This window comes from Zeugodacus cucurbitae, chromosome 6 (genome assembly GCF_028554725.1).
Source record: "Zeugodacus cucurbitae isolate PBARC_wt_2022May chromosome 6, idZeuCucr1.2, whole genome shotgun sequence".
NCBI classification, from domain to species: domain Eukaryota; kingdom Metazoa; phylum Arthropoda; class Insecta; order Diptera; family Tephritidae; genus Zeugodacus; species Zeugodacus cucurbitae.
The window spans coordinates 67,779,905-67,793,781 of record NC_071671.1 but is presented as its reverse complement, the minus strand read 5'-3'; the positions used below and the strand labels follow the sequence as shown (position 1 = coordinate 67,793,781).

Sequence of the window (13,877 nt, the reverse complement as noted above, 5' to 3'; positions counted from 1 at the left end):
ATCAATCAGTTGGGGATCCCAAACATACATATATATACGGCCGCGATAACAAATAGCTTAGCTCACGGCGCGTATAAAACCAAGCTGTGCAATCGAATTGAGCATCAAACTACCTGTGGTGTCTACAGCAGCAGCAATTATTTGCAGCCTAATCGATTTCTAAAATTCAATCAATCAATAAGAAACCTAAATCTTTGCAATATGAAGACAATCGTGCTTTTCGCTGGACTCATCTGTGCTTTCTGCCTGTTTCAAGGTACCACTGCGGCGCCTGCTGACGCAGCTGCTCTGGAGGCGGATGAACCACAATTGGCTGTGCTTAAGGAGCTGCCTGCGGTGGAGTTGAGTCGTCAGAAGCGCGCAACCTGTGATCTATTGAGCGGCACCGGTGTAAATCACAGCGCTTGTGCGGCCCATTGTTTACTCCGTGGTAATCGCGGTGGTTATTGTAATGGTAAGGCGGTATGCGTCTGCCGTAATTGAGAAACAAATTTGCTTACAAGCATTAATTGTACGAGTATATAAATTTAAAATCATTATAAGTTTTGGCCAAAATATTTAATAAACTTTAGAAAAAAAACACAAAAATGGTTTTTAATTAACAATATTACTAGCTGTTTGTCAAAGCTTCTTCTCTAGGGTGTACTTTTACTAAAATGGTTTTATTAAATATATATTAAGGTTCTATCAATCGTGTTCTGTGAAGAATTTAATATCACGTTGATTAAATTTATTTATTTATAACAAAGCAGCTTTTCATCTGGAAAGTTGCAAACGTAACGATAATACTTCTAAGAATTGAAAATGTTCCGAGAAAAATAGAAAATGTAGCGAGTGGCGTTTTTATGCGAGTCATTTTAGGCCCTCTTACCCACTGAGATTTTTTTACAAAATGGGAAATGGGCGTGGCATCGCCCACTTATGAGTCAAAAACCAGATCTCAGGAAGTACTCGACAGATTTCAATGAAATTCGGTACATAATATTTTCTTGACACCCTGATGACACGTGCGGAAAATGGATGAAATCGTTTCACAACCACGACAACTTCCCATATAACTCATTTTTGAATTCCATCTTATTCCTTCAATTTGTAATATATATATAAGGAACCAATGAATATAGCGGTATAAAACTTTACAAAAATACTGTATATGATCCGTGGTATCACTTGTGAAAAATTTGTCGAAATCGGACTATAACTTTTCAATGCCCCGGATATCGAATATGAAGAGCTCAGTACGCCATGGTAATTTTTCATCGAAAATATTGGTAAATCTCTCAGATATCTTAATTTAATTTGGAGGAAATATTTTTCTTCTAATAGTGTGTCTCTGTACCAGAAATGGTTAAAATCAGGTCATAACTTCCCGTAGCTAATTATAGGATTTTATTAATTGCTTATAAATCGAGTAATATATGAAATATCTTAGCCAAATGAAAGTATGTATGTTGGTGGTAAAAATGGGTGAAATCGGTTCAGGAATTGCCTCAGCCTATATACCATATGTGATGATTTTCGTTTTTCTATTGGACTTTATGCCGAATATATGGATCAAATTGTGTGTTATTTTAATAAAAATAAAATGTTCGGTTGCACACGAACTTAGCCCTTCTTTACTTGTTTTTTTTTTATATTATATCTGATATATGGTTACTTCTAATTGTAATTTGTATTATTTAATTTCATTAATGATTATTTCGGACATTTCTGAAGGGTTTGGATCTCTATAGTTACCCGATAATATACATATATATTATAAAGAGGCTGGGACAATTTCTGTACCGATTGCAATTATTTTTCCCCAAGCTACATTATATCCAGTAATATACGTTCACCTAATTTTGCTGAGATAGTTCACACATTTACCGGAAGTTTAAAATCATTAATATATATATTACATATGTAGTCTCGATTTCTACTATTCACACTTCGAATGTACTATTTGCGCAAAGTTGTATTCCGATATCTTCATTGATACTTGATTTATATATTGTTTAATGAGATTATCAAATGGAGTTCAAAATTGTGTTATTATATATGGGAAGTAGGCTTGGCTGTGAGACGATATCAATTGTCAACTGTAACATTAGGATATAAAGAGTGATATATAACATATTTAGTTGAAATTGATCCAATAGTTCCTGAGTTATGATTTTTTGACCCAAAAGCGCATTTATTTTTCGTAGGCTAGAGTTTCCAAGAAGTGGAAATATATGTTGCATTTGTAGAAAGTAATTCCCCGAGAAATTATTACAAAACTCAATTGTTACCTGAAACCATGTCAAAAAGACGAAATCGATCAGTTGCAAAACAAACGTCGTTGCAAAACTTACGTCTCTGTAAGTTCCCTATCGTTCAGTTGGGGATCCCAAACATATATGGATGCGATTGCAGCAACGTGACATCAAGCTAAGCTCACGGCGCGTATAAAACCGAGTGAAGCAACTGAATGTGGTGTCTACAGCAGCAGCAACTATTTGCAGCCTAATCGATTTCTAAAGCATCAATCAATAACAAGGATAACTAAATCTTTGCAATATGAAGACAATCGTGCTTTTCGCTGGACTCATCTGTGCTTTCTGCCTTTTCCAAGGCACCAATGCAGCGCCTGCTGATGCAACTGCTCTGGAGGCTGATGAGGCACAATTGGCTGTGCTGAAGGAGCTGCCTGCGGTGGAGTTGAGTCGTCAAAAGCGCGCCACTTGTGATCTGTTGAGCGGCACCGGTGTAAATCACAGCGCTTGTGCGGCTCATTGCATTCTTCGTGGCAATCGTGGTGGTTATTGTAATGGTAGCGCTGTCTGCGTCTGTCGCAAGTAAGGAAGATACATTTGATTACAAGCATTCTTTTATATAAATTGAAATATTTTATCATTATACGTATCAGTTTGGCCAACATATTCAATAAACTTTAAATTAAAAAAATATTTTTGATTAAGCCGATTGTTTTTTTAAAATGCTTCATTACTTTAAGAACGGGTGTCCAAGTCATGTCGTCAGCAGTTTTTACTGAATATTACGAACTCACTTTTTAGTGGAGTTAAATATCGCGTAACAGGTTCTGAAATTAGAATCTAACTTTTGAGCAAAGTTTTATATTTTTATCTATATCTCAAATTCGGACTTTTATAGTAGTAGCATTGCAATTAGTCTGAATTTCATGGTTATAGAAACAGATTTCCAGCATATTCATAAATGAATCATTATATGTACATATGAAAAACTGGGCCGTCAATTTATCTACCTGTGTACACAGTTCTACTGAAGTACCTTACAGTGCATCCCCTTAAATAAAGTACCTTATGCATACAGAATGTTGACAATGCCAATTAAAGCTGTCCACATACAAAGAAAAAAGTACTCAATACTTCCGCCATTGCGTTTTGACGCCAGCACACTAGTCTTACCACGTTTAAAACGTTTAAATTTATTCTTAAAACCCGATGCCCATACATACACAATTATATATGGGTATGGCTGTAAATCGGTAAATATACACCTTTGAAGCATGTACATATGTACATACTTTAACACCATGTCGGCTTCTCATGAAACTCCATCAGATTCTGTTCATTTGCATAATTGGTGGCTCTAGGAATGATAACATACTAACAAACAAGTAAGGAAAGGCTACCGAACATTTTATACTCTCGAAATTTTTTGATATATTTTTATTAAGATAACACACAATTTGACCCAATTTGAAAATACTATAATTATGTATATGAGAGCTAAGGGAAGTTATGACCTGATTTTAACCATTTCTGGTACAGAGACACACTATTAGAAGAAAAATATTTCCTCTGAATTAAATTAAGATACCTGAGAGATTTACCGAAATTTTCGGTGAAAAATTACCATGGGGTACTGAGTTCTCCATATTTGATATTCGGGTCATGGAAAAGTTATAGTCCGTTTTCGACAAGTGAAGCCAGGGATGATATGCACTATTTGTGTAAAGTTTTATTTTGCTATCTTCATTGGTTCCTTATGTATATATTATAAAGTGAAGGAATTAGATGGAATTCAAAATTGAGTTACATGGGAAGTTGTCGTGGTTGTGAACCGATTTCATCCATTTTCCACACGTGTCATCAGGGTGTCAAGAAAATAGTATATACCGAATTTCATTCGAATCGGTCAAGTAGTTCCTGAGATATGGTTTTTGACCCATAAGTGGGAGATGCCACGCCCATTTTCCATTTTGTAAAAAAATCTGAGTGCAGTTTCCTTCTACACTTTCTTCTGTAAAATTTAGTGTTTCTGACGTTTTTCGTTTAGTAATTTTGAACCTAACCTTTGTATGGGAGGTGAGTGTGGTTATTATCCGATTTCAACTCATGGTGGGTGGGGAAAATGTACGTAAGAAAACGGACTGCAGAAAGTTTATAGCTTCATTGGTTTGCGAGATGTATACAAAGAACTGATTTGGGGGCGGGACCACGCCCACTTCCCCAAAAAAATTACATCCCTACCTAGTGCGATCCTTTGCTCCAAATTTTACTTTTATAACTTTGTTTATAGCTTAGTTATGACACTTTATGTTTTTTCCGTTTTCGCCATTTTGTGGGTGTGGCAGTGGACCGATTTTGCCCATTTCGAAAGTAACCCTCTCACGAACCCAAGGAACATGTGCTCGAATCTTCATTAAGATATCTCAATTTTTGACTCGTCTCGTCACCCTGATCATTTTGATATATATAACCCTATATCTAACTCGTTTAGTTTTATGACTTACAATCAACCTTTATGTGAACAAAACTATTATACTCTTTTTAGCAACTTTTGTTGCGAGAGTATAAAAATAACTGAACCATAATATGATATAGTGTCTATTAGAGCGATTTATCGTGCATTCATAGGTGCGATGAATCCAGTCAGTCCAGATATGTCAAAAATATTTTAGAAATTCTTAGCTATCAACATACATCAACAAAGCTCATTGAATTACTGCAAAATCACCTGAGTGAGTCCCCGAAGCAATAAGAAAACCACATTTATTATAATTGGGAAAACCACACATACATGATCACCGCCTTATCAGCACAACTAAATAGAGCTATATAAACGAGATGAGCAGCAGTTTTGAATATCAGAGCACAGCAGACAGCACAACATAATATAGAACTCAGTCAACTTTCGAAAACCAACTACTCATAATCAATATGAAGACAATCGTACTTTTTGCCGGTCTCCTCTGCGCTTTCTTCCTGTTCCAAGCGATTAATGCAGCGCCTGCTGGTGCAGATGTTGGAGAATTAGAAGAAGCGGAATTACCCGGATTGGAGGAGCAACAACTTTCGGAATCGATTCGTCAAAAACGCGCCACTTGCGATCTACTGAGCGGTTTCGGCGTCAAACACAGCGCATGTGCGGCCCATTGTTTACTTCGTGGCAAACGTGGCGGTTACTGTAATGGACGTGGTGTTTGCGAATGCCGAAACTAAGCATGAGTGACTTAATAGAGGGGATAAACGCTTCTTTAACTCTAGAAGAATTCATTAATTTAAAATAAGAATTTGCATTTTGAAATAAATAGGTTATGATGAAAAATGAAATAAAAACATTTAAGTATTAAATAAACAAACTTTTTGAAGTTATATTATTATGTTGGAGTTTCATTGTGAGCTTAGAGGTATGTAGCTCGAACAATCACTTTTGACTTATTTTGATATAATTTTCGATATCTGATATGTACTACTTACTTCGAATTGTATTATTTATTTTGCTTTTATTAATTCGATTTCTGGATCTAGTCGGACTAATCTGAAGCGTTCAGCTATTTAGGGTTTTTTTATAACTTAACCGAGGACACGGTCGTATTAGTTTGTGTTTCAGAACATATTTTAGATAAATGGTACGTGTCAACTGACTTTTCTAAGAATGGAATACGAATTAGAATTTGAATAGGCATATTTTCGATAAATGCTACCTAGGTATATAGAATATGAAGGTTTTAATAGTTTCTATATAGAAATCAAAGGAAAATTTGTTTAACAATATTGTATATCGAATAGCATACTATATCACTATGGAGATCATCCCCATATAGTATTCTAGCTTAACATTGGAAAGGAATTACATTGTAACTAAAACTGACTGTAGATGAAATTTCAAGAGTTCAATAATTTCCACTAATTCTGAGAATCTCTATAAGATATTCTAATCTGGCGACCAAAATTCTATATTAGTACAGTACTCCGTATTGAGTTAAACTTAGGTTAATTATAAATACTATGAATATGTTTGCTCAATCTATTAATTCTTTACAGTATACCATCTATGACTACCTGAAAAATCCATGAATTTCGAACCACGAATATCGAAAACGAACCTATCTCTATGTAAACTTGAATGGTAGTAGAATATTAACAAAATATTTATATATTTTAAAGTTACGATAATTTGATATCAGAATATGAAGTACTGACATTACATAAGTAGACACGTTTCTTCACACAAAGTTAGAGAACATGGCAGTGACTGCAGTAGTTTTGATCTAGATGTTTATTTGAATAATAAAAACTATGTTTAATTTGACATGTGGAAGGACTGAGTCGGATTATCAAGCGGAAAAGCTTTTCTCAAAACGAAGTATATTTAGTGAGTTTAGTAAACAACCCAGGGTCAGGATGATAAATAATTTTCTTGAAACATTAATACACGAGCAGTGGATACTTTTCTCCATAAATGATAGAGTAAAGAATTAAGTAAGATCTTATTATCTCCCAACCCGCGTACAATGTTAACAATATCGCAAAAATATAAATATAATTAGCCGATTAGAGATGATTCAGAATATATGCCAGCCTAATTTAATCTATAATATAAAAATGAATCGCAAAATGTGTTGCTAAGCGCATAACTCGAGAACCGCTGAACCGGTTTCGCAAATTCTTTGTTTCGAATGTTTTTAGAGGTACCGGGATGGTTCTTACGGACAGAAAAATTTGAAAAATTGATTGAAAAACTCTTAAATCCACAATTTTCTAATCACCCATACAAACAATTTGTGTCGTTAGTCTCGAAAAAAGTCGAGAAGGGCCAAACCGATCTGGCTAATTTTAGTTTTGAAATATTTATGGAAGGCCAGGGAAGGATTAGAAAGTAAGTATGTATCGAAAAATAGTGAGGAAGATAACAAGAAGATGATTTTATTTGAATTGACAACAAAATTAAAAAAAAAAAAAAAAAAAAAAATAGTTTGAAAGTTGTCATTGTTGCTTTGTTAAAATATTTTTATCATTGTTCAATTGTATAAGGCTGTGTCGATAGCCCAAAACAATTTGTATCAAGTAGGGAAAGGCAACCGAACATTTTATACTCTCGCAATTTATTGATGTTATTTTATTACACACAATTTGAAATAAAGTCCAGTAGAATAACGAAAATCAGCATATATAGTACATGAGGGTTGAGGTAATTTCAGAACCGATTTCACTCATTTTCAACGCCCAGTTATAATGGGAATAGGGGCAACTTGGCACCTGTTAGTAGGCAGACAAACGGCAATACGGCCTTGAAATTACTCCTAAATTGCAAATCAACGAAACACCAGTCTGCAAAATCGCCAAAAAAAAGAGCTATAAAGAACATTTTCCAGATATTCAAGTCGCTGGAGGTACTGCACAGGACTTTAAAAGATTTACGCGACAACGAAAATATTTTTGGTGAAGCCATGATTCTGTTGGCAAGTGATTTATGCCAGACTATTCCTGGATCAACTGTTGCTGACGAACTAATCACATTCCTAAAATCATCTAATTTGTGGCGACACATAAAGAATCGCCTATTAACAACTAACATATGAGTGTTTTTCCAACAATATCATACTGCGATTGTAGAAATAGTTGAAAGTGGTAGCGACGCAGTTGACACCTCGATGGATTAATAACATTTTTAACGGGTTTCTGGCTGTCACTTCATGGCCTCGAAAGAGGAGCTTATTCATCGTGTTTTTCCTGACATGAAACCATAATATAATAAACATAAATGGCTGATTGAATGACCTATAGTGGTGGTAAAAAAAACAAGGATCTCTTTGATCTTAATGCGACAATTTAGAATTTCGTTAAAGGAGAGTTGAAACAGCTGTAAACCAGAATGACGTATTCAATTATCTCACAGACTATTTTAAATTGCTGAACTATCCCCACTTGCAATTAAAAGTAGTGTGAGTTGTCATCATGCTGCGTAACATAAATCAACATCAAACTTTGCAAAAGAACAAGACTGCCTGTGAAGAAGGTAATCAATATCGTCACCAAAGCCAAGATAAAGCCAACTATGAAATTTGGTCATTTGTTACTTTCTCCAATATACGATTAAAAAAATCGAAGTTTTACAAATTATGATGATTTACGCTTAACACAGATCTACAATAATGTCTATCAATCATTTTAAAATTTAGCGGCTATAACGTTTTCGTCTTTATGCGTAAGAATTTTTTCTCTTCATTGAAAGATTTACTAATTTAATGTATACCTTAGCCACAAAAACGTGTGACCGGGTTTGCTAGTTTAAAATAAATTTAATTGCTATAAATAGTACAACGTTTTTTCCGAAACCCAAATATTTCCCAGCTTATCAATGGCATACGCGACTGACATGATTCACATATTTCTACATTCACATTTTCATAAATGCTTTTTGTGCAGAAATTGGAATGCAGCGTCGTGAGTCCCCTACGACTTGGGAAGAAATATTTGTTTACACAAGTTGGGCTACGTGCGTTATCAGTTTCTAGACAAAGTATAAAACTCAGTTCGGCATGCAAGCTTAGCAACAGTGTAGAGTCGCCTTCGCAGCAACAATCACAGCTCAAAGCAAAGCAATTCAATAGGACAACTTTTAGTACCAACCACAACAGCTGATTCAAAATGAAAATCGTATTTTTAGCTGGACTCATCTGCGCTTTGTGCCTCATGAGCGTCGCCGAGGCCGCACCTGCCGACGGAGTTAACTTGGAGCCAGAATCCCTTAGTACTTTCAATGAAGAATTGGCAGCCGAAAATCATGATAATTTATTGACTTTAACTCGTCAGAAACGTTTCACTTGTGATGTTCTCAAGAGCCCACCGGCCTGCGCAGCCCATTGTGTGGCCCTCGGAAAATGGCGCGGCGGTTACTGCAGTCGTGGAACATGTTACTGTCGTCAGTAAAGTGAAGAAATATTTTATTAGTTATTGCTGTTATTTCCTTATTCGTTTTAATTAATTCTATTTTAATTTATCTGTATATAATGTAAAAAATTGTTATTTATAAAAAATCAAATATTAAATTAGTTTGCTTAAAAAATAAACCGAATTTAAATCACACCGAAAAGTTAGTATCGTTTCACATCGCATCATTAGCGTAGCAATGTCTGAAATATCTTTTGCAGGAACGATGGACTTAGTGAATGTTGGGACTAGTACTAAGTGTAATTTTTCAGTGCAACTTTACTGAACAAAACCCTTCTCAACTGTATAAGTTTAAGCTAAAGATTGAATTAAATATCGAATAATCTCTTCCTAAACTGCTCATATTAATTCGACTACAATCCGTTAATTTCTACTGCACTCAAACATCTCAGATCGCTCAGAATCGTACACAGGGTATACATTTTCAGAATACTGAAATAATCAACTCCTTCTACTGACAACGTACATTCTTATAGCAATTTCTGAAAAATTCTTACCTTTTTGTGCCTAAATGCTGTTATAGAATACTCACTCTACTGTACCAAGTGCTCAAAATAGTATAGACTGTACACAAACAACTGTTCAAGTGAGTTGTATTTGTTTTTTACTAACAACTTTTAAACAAAAATAAATAAATATTGATCTCTTTGGATAAAGCTTCAATTATGATTCGTCCATACCGTTCATACTTTCTTTCGTTCACATATTTTGTAGCTTAAACAAAGGATATTGAGACTGAACATGTGAACACATATATATTAATTAGATATTGTAAATTAAAATTCCACTGTTTAACATTCTCAAAGCGCAGTGTCTGGATAATGCATTCATTCACCTGGGTGAATGCTTTCTAATGAAAAGAGAATACAGCATTATTGAGTCCCCTCAACATTAAGTCACGTGTACAAAACAACTGGGTTGGAAAGTCCTAACAGTTGATTAAGTATAAAAGAGATCAGTAAAGAAATCCAACATCAGAACGCAACAGCCTTCGACACAACTCAGAGCAAAGCTATCAGAAATTGAAATAGACAACATTTAAGACCAAAACCAACAACTACTTATTCAAAATGAAAATCACATTTTTAGTTGGATTCATCTGCGCTTTGTGCCTCATCAGTGTCGCCAAGGCCGCACCTGCCGATGGAGATAAAGTGGAGGAGCCAGAAGCCGTTAATCCTTCGAGTGAAGAATTGCAGCAAGAAGCAGTTAATGCTTCCAGTGGAGAAGTAGCAGCTGAAAATCCCGATAATACAGATCGTGAGAACATTTTGAGTTGTAGTGGTGGCTCGTGGGCCTGTTGGACGCGTTGCTTTGGTCACGGATACTTGCTCGGCGGTTACTGCACCAATCGTGGAGTCTGTGTTTGTATCTAGTAACGCAGAGGAATATTTTGTTGATTTATTGCGGACATTTACCTATTCATGTTAAATGATTTTAATTGAAAATTAAAAAATATGTATATAATTGAGAAATTATAATTTGTAATCCAAAAATAGTGTTTTAAATTTATTTGCTTTTTCACTTTTGCACCGATATCTTCACTAGTGCTTACATTATATATTGTAAAGTAAACGATTCAGAAGTCTTCAAAGTTCTGGTATATAGGAAGTAGACGTGGTTGTGAAGCGATTTTGCCTATTTTCACAACATATCATTGGGATGTAAGGAAACTATTACAAACCAAGTTTCATTGAAATCGGTCGAGTAGTTCCTGAGATATAGTTTTTGACCCATAAGTGGGCGACGCCACTCCCATTTTCCATTTTGTAGAAAAATCTGAGTGCAGCTTCCATCTGCCATTTTTTATGTGCAATTTAGTGTTTCAGTAATTTTCCACCTAACCTTTGTATGGGAGGTGGGCTTGGTTATTATCCGTGGTTAAAAAAAACGACTGCAGAAAGTTTGGCTTATATAATTCTATTGGTTACCGAGATAGGTTAAAAAACCTATTTGGGGCGGGGCCACGCCCACCTCCCCAAAAAAGTTACATCCCAATATGCCCCTTCTTAATGCGATCCTTCATACCAAATTTTATTTCAATAGCTTTATTTATTAGTTATGGCATTTTATGTGTTTTCGATTTTCGCCATTTTGTGGGCGTGGCAGTGGTCCGAGTTTGCTCATTTTCGAAAGCAACCTTCCAATGGTGCGAAGAAATAAGTGTGCCAAGTTTCATTAAGATATCTTAATTTTTACTCAAGTTACAGCTTGCACAGACGGACGGACGGACGGACAGACAGACATTCGGATTTGAACTCCACTCTTCACCCTGATCACTTTGGTATACATAACCCTATATCTAACTCGTTTAGTTTTGGGTGTTACAAACAACCGTTATGTGACCAAAACTATAATACTCTCCAGCAACTTTGTTGCGAGAGTATAAAAATATGAACACTTGTTTGAGTAACTGTACATATGTATACAGAAAACAATTTATTAATTACGTAAGGTAAATAAAGATGCCAGCGCATAATGCATAAAGCTTAATTCATTCGCTTCCGCGAATGAGTTATAATTTTAGAAAATCCTATTAGTCAACGCTATCAGTTTTATGGAAAAGCTGATGATTGAGTATAAAATAGTTGAATAGCGAAATCCAGTATCAGACCACAACAGCCTTCGCAGCAACAAACACAACTCAGAGCAAAGCTGTTAGGCATTCACACGGACAACTAAAATGAAACTCGTACTTCTAGCTGGACTCATCTGCGCTTTCTACTTGTTCCAAGCGATCAATGCTGCGCCTGTTGGTGCGGAATCAGTGGAAGCACAATTACCGGAACTGGAGGAACAACGTCCTTCTGTGGTGAGTCGTCAAAAACGCGCTACTTGCGATCTGCTGAGCGGGTTTGGCTTAAATCACAGTGCGTGTGCGTTCCATTGTTTACTCCGTGGCAATCGCGGCGGTTACTGTAGTGATAAGGCTGTTTGCATATGCCGCAAATGAGGATGCGTGATTAATTAGAGCGGATTAACGCTTCTTTAATCTTACTTTCGGCAAATAATTTGTTCAATAATTTAATAAAAATATGTGTAATTTAGAATATATAGGTTTTGATGGAATAAATAAGAAATAAACTATTTTTTGAAGATTATTTGTGAGCAGCAGTGCTTACTTGCAATTCTACTCTCTATTCTGCTCTCTTAATTTGATTTAAGTATCAAATCATGCTTTTATCAAGATATCAGATATCTAGGGTATTCCATATTGTTTTTTTGGTAAGTTAGCGAAAGCAGGTTCGTAATAGTTTATGTTTTAAAGCATTCCTTAGATAAATGAAACCAGTCGATTGACTTTATGAGGTTAAAACATCCAATTCGAATTGAAATTGGTATGATAGGTCTTAAGTGTCTATAGGCAGATATCAAAGTAAACTTTTTCTAATATTTAAATCCTCCCAACTATCGATCATCGAAAAAATAATTGTAGCTCAATGGGGATTATCTCCCTACCTTCTGACTTATTGCTTGTTTAAACATCTGGAAGATATCAATAGGTGTGAAGATGTATTTTTTTAAGAAAATTATCTAAGAAAAGTGTCGTCCCGCTGGATATGCTGACAGCAACTTATGTCCAAATTTTTCTATTAAAAATAATTACTATATATAATATCTTAAAACCTTTTTCAAGAAAAGTTATCTAGTAAAATAATAGTTAACAACTAACAGCAATACACCAGTAGTTATACTAGAGAATAGAACAAGGAAACTTATGGGGACCTTATTCTCTCCCATATTTAAAAAAAATACAGCACTTGGCGTGATTCGAGAAGCCTCAGATTATATGTCAGCCTAATTTAAAATAAATTTAATTGCTATAAATAGTACAACGTTTTTTCCGAAACCCAAATATTTCCCACCTTATCAATGACAGACGCGACTGACATGATTCACATATTTCTACATTCACCTATTCCTAAATCCTTTTTGTGCAAAATTGAAAAGCTGAGTCGGGAGTCCCCTACGAGTTAGTAAGAAATATTTATTTACACAAGTTGGGCTACGTGCGTTATCAGTTTCAAGACAGAGTATAAAACTCAGTTCGGCAGGCAAGCTTAGCAACAGTGTACAGTCGCCTTCGCAGCAATCACAGCAATCACAGCTCAAAGCAAAGCAATTCAATAGGACAACTTTTAGCACCAACAACAACAGCTGATTCAAAATGAAAATCGTATTTTTAGCTGGATTCATCTGCGCTTTGTGCCTCATCAGTGTCGCCAAGGCCGCACCTGCTGCAGGAGATATTGTGGAGCCAGAATCCCTTAGTACTTTCAATGAAGAATTGGCAGCCGAAAATCACGATAATCTATTGACTTTAACTCGGCAGAAGCGTTTTAATTGTGATGTTCTCAAGAGCCCACCGGCCTGCTCAGCCCATTGTGTGGCCCTCGGAAAATGGCGCGGCGGTTACTGCAGTCGTGGAACCTGTTACTGTCGTCAGTAATGTGGAGAAATATTCTATTTATTCATTACAGGCAGTGAGCTATTCGTTTTAATTAATTTTGTCAAATTTAAGTTAAAATTGTCTGTACATAAAGTATAAAATTGTAAATTATTATCCAAAAATAAAACATTCGATTTTATGCTAGTCTAGCTACAAACAAAAAAGCATTAATGAATAAAATTCTTTCGACGTCTTCTCAGAAAATATTATTATTAAAATAGATCCTTGGGCCTAGGGAATTG

General features: G+C 35.4%; 5 protein-coding genes across 5 annotated transcripts; all 5 read left to right on the top strand.

The window, feature by feature from the left end:
• The first annotated feature begins 88 nt into the window (after positions 1–88).
• Positions 89–596, top strand: LOC105212140 (sapecin-like). Its single transcript, XM_011183928.3, has one exon. It carries the CDS (start codon positions 202–204, stop codon positions 481–483), a length of 282 nt encoding a protein of 93 aa, XP_011182230.1. The 5' UTR covers positions 89–201; the 3' UTR covers positions 484–596.
• Positions 597–2,433: 1,837 nt separating this feature from the next.
• Positions 2,434–2,930, top strand: LOC114803992 (sapecin-like). Its single transcript, XM_029040171.2, has one exon. The coding sequence runs from the start codon at positions 2,542–2,544 to the stop codon at positions 2,821–2,823; it is 282 nt and encodes a 93-aa protein (XP_028896004.1). The 5' UTR covers positions 2,434–2,541; the 3' UTR covers positions 2,824–2,930.
• Positions 2,931–5,081: 2,151 nt separating this feature from the next.
• LOC105212139 (sapecin-like) lies at positions 5,082–5,603 on the top strand. Its single transcript, XM_011183927.3, has one exon. It carries the CDS (start codon positions 5,169–5,171, stop codon positions 5,448–5,450), a length of 282 nt encoding a protein of 93 aa, XP_011182229.1. The 5' UTR covers positions 5,082–5,168; the 3' UTR covers positions 5,451–5,603.
• Positions 5,604–10,255: 4,652 nt separating this feature from the next.
• Positions 10,256–10,561, top strand: LOC128922568 (defensin-like). The gene has a single exon (XM_054233521.1). It carries the CDS (start codon positions 10,256–10,258, stop codon positions 10,559–10,561), a length of 306 nt encoding a protein of 101 aa, XP_054089496.1.
• Positions 10,562–11,790: 1,229 nt separating this feature from the next.
• Positions 11,791–12,272, top strand: LOC105212134 (sapecin-like). The gene has a single exon (XM_011183923.3). It carries the CDS (start codon positions 11,869–11,871, stop codon positions 12,136–12,138), a length of 270 nt encoding a protein of 89 aa, XP_011182225.1. The 5' UTR covers positions 11,791–11,868; the 3' UTR covers positions 12,139–12,272.
• Positions 12,273–13,877: the final 1,605 nt, after the last annotated feature.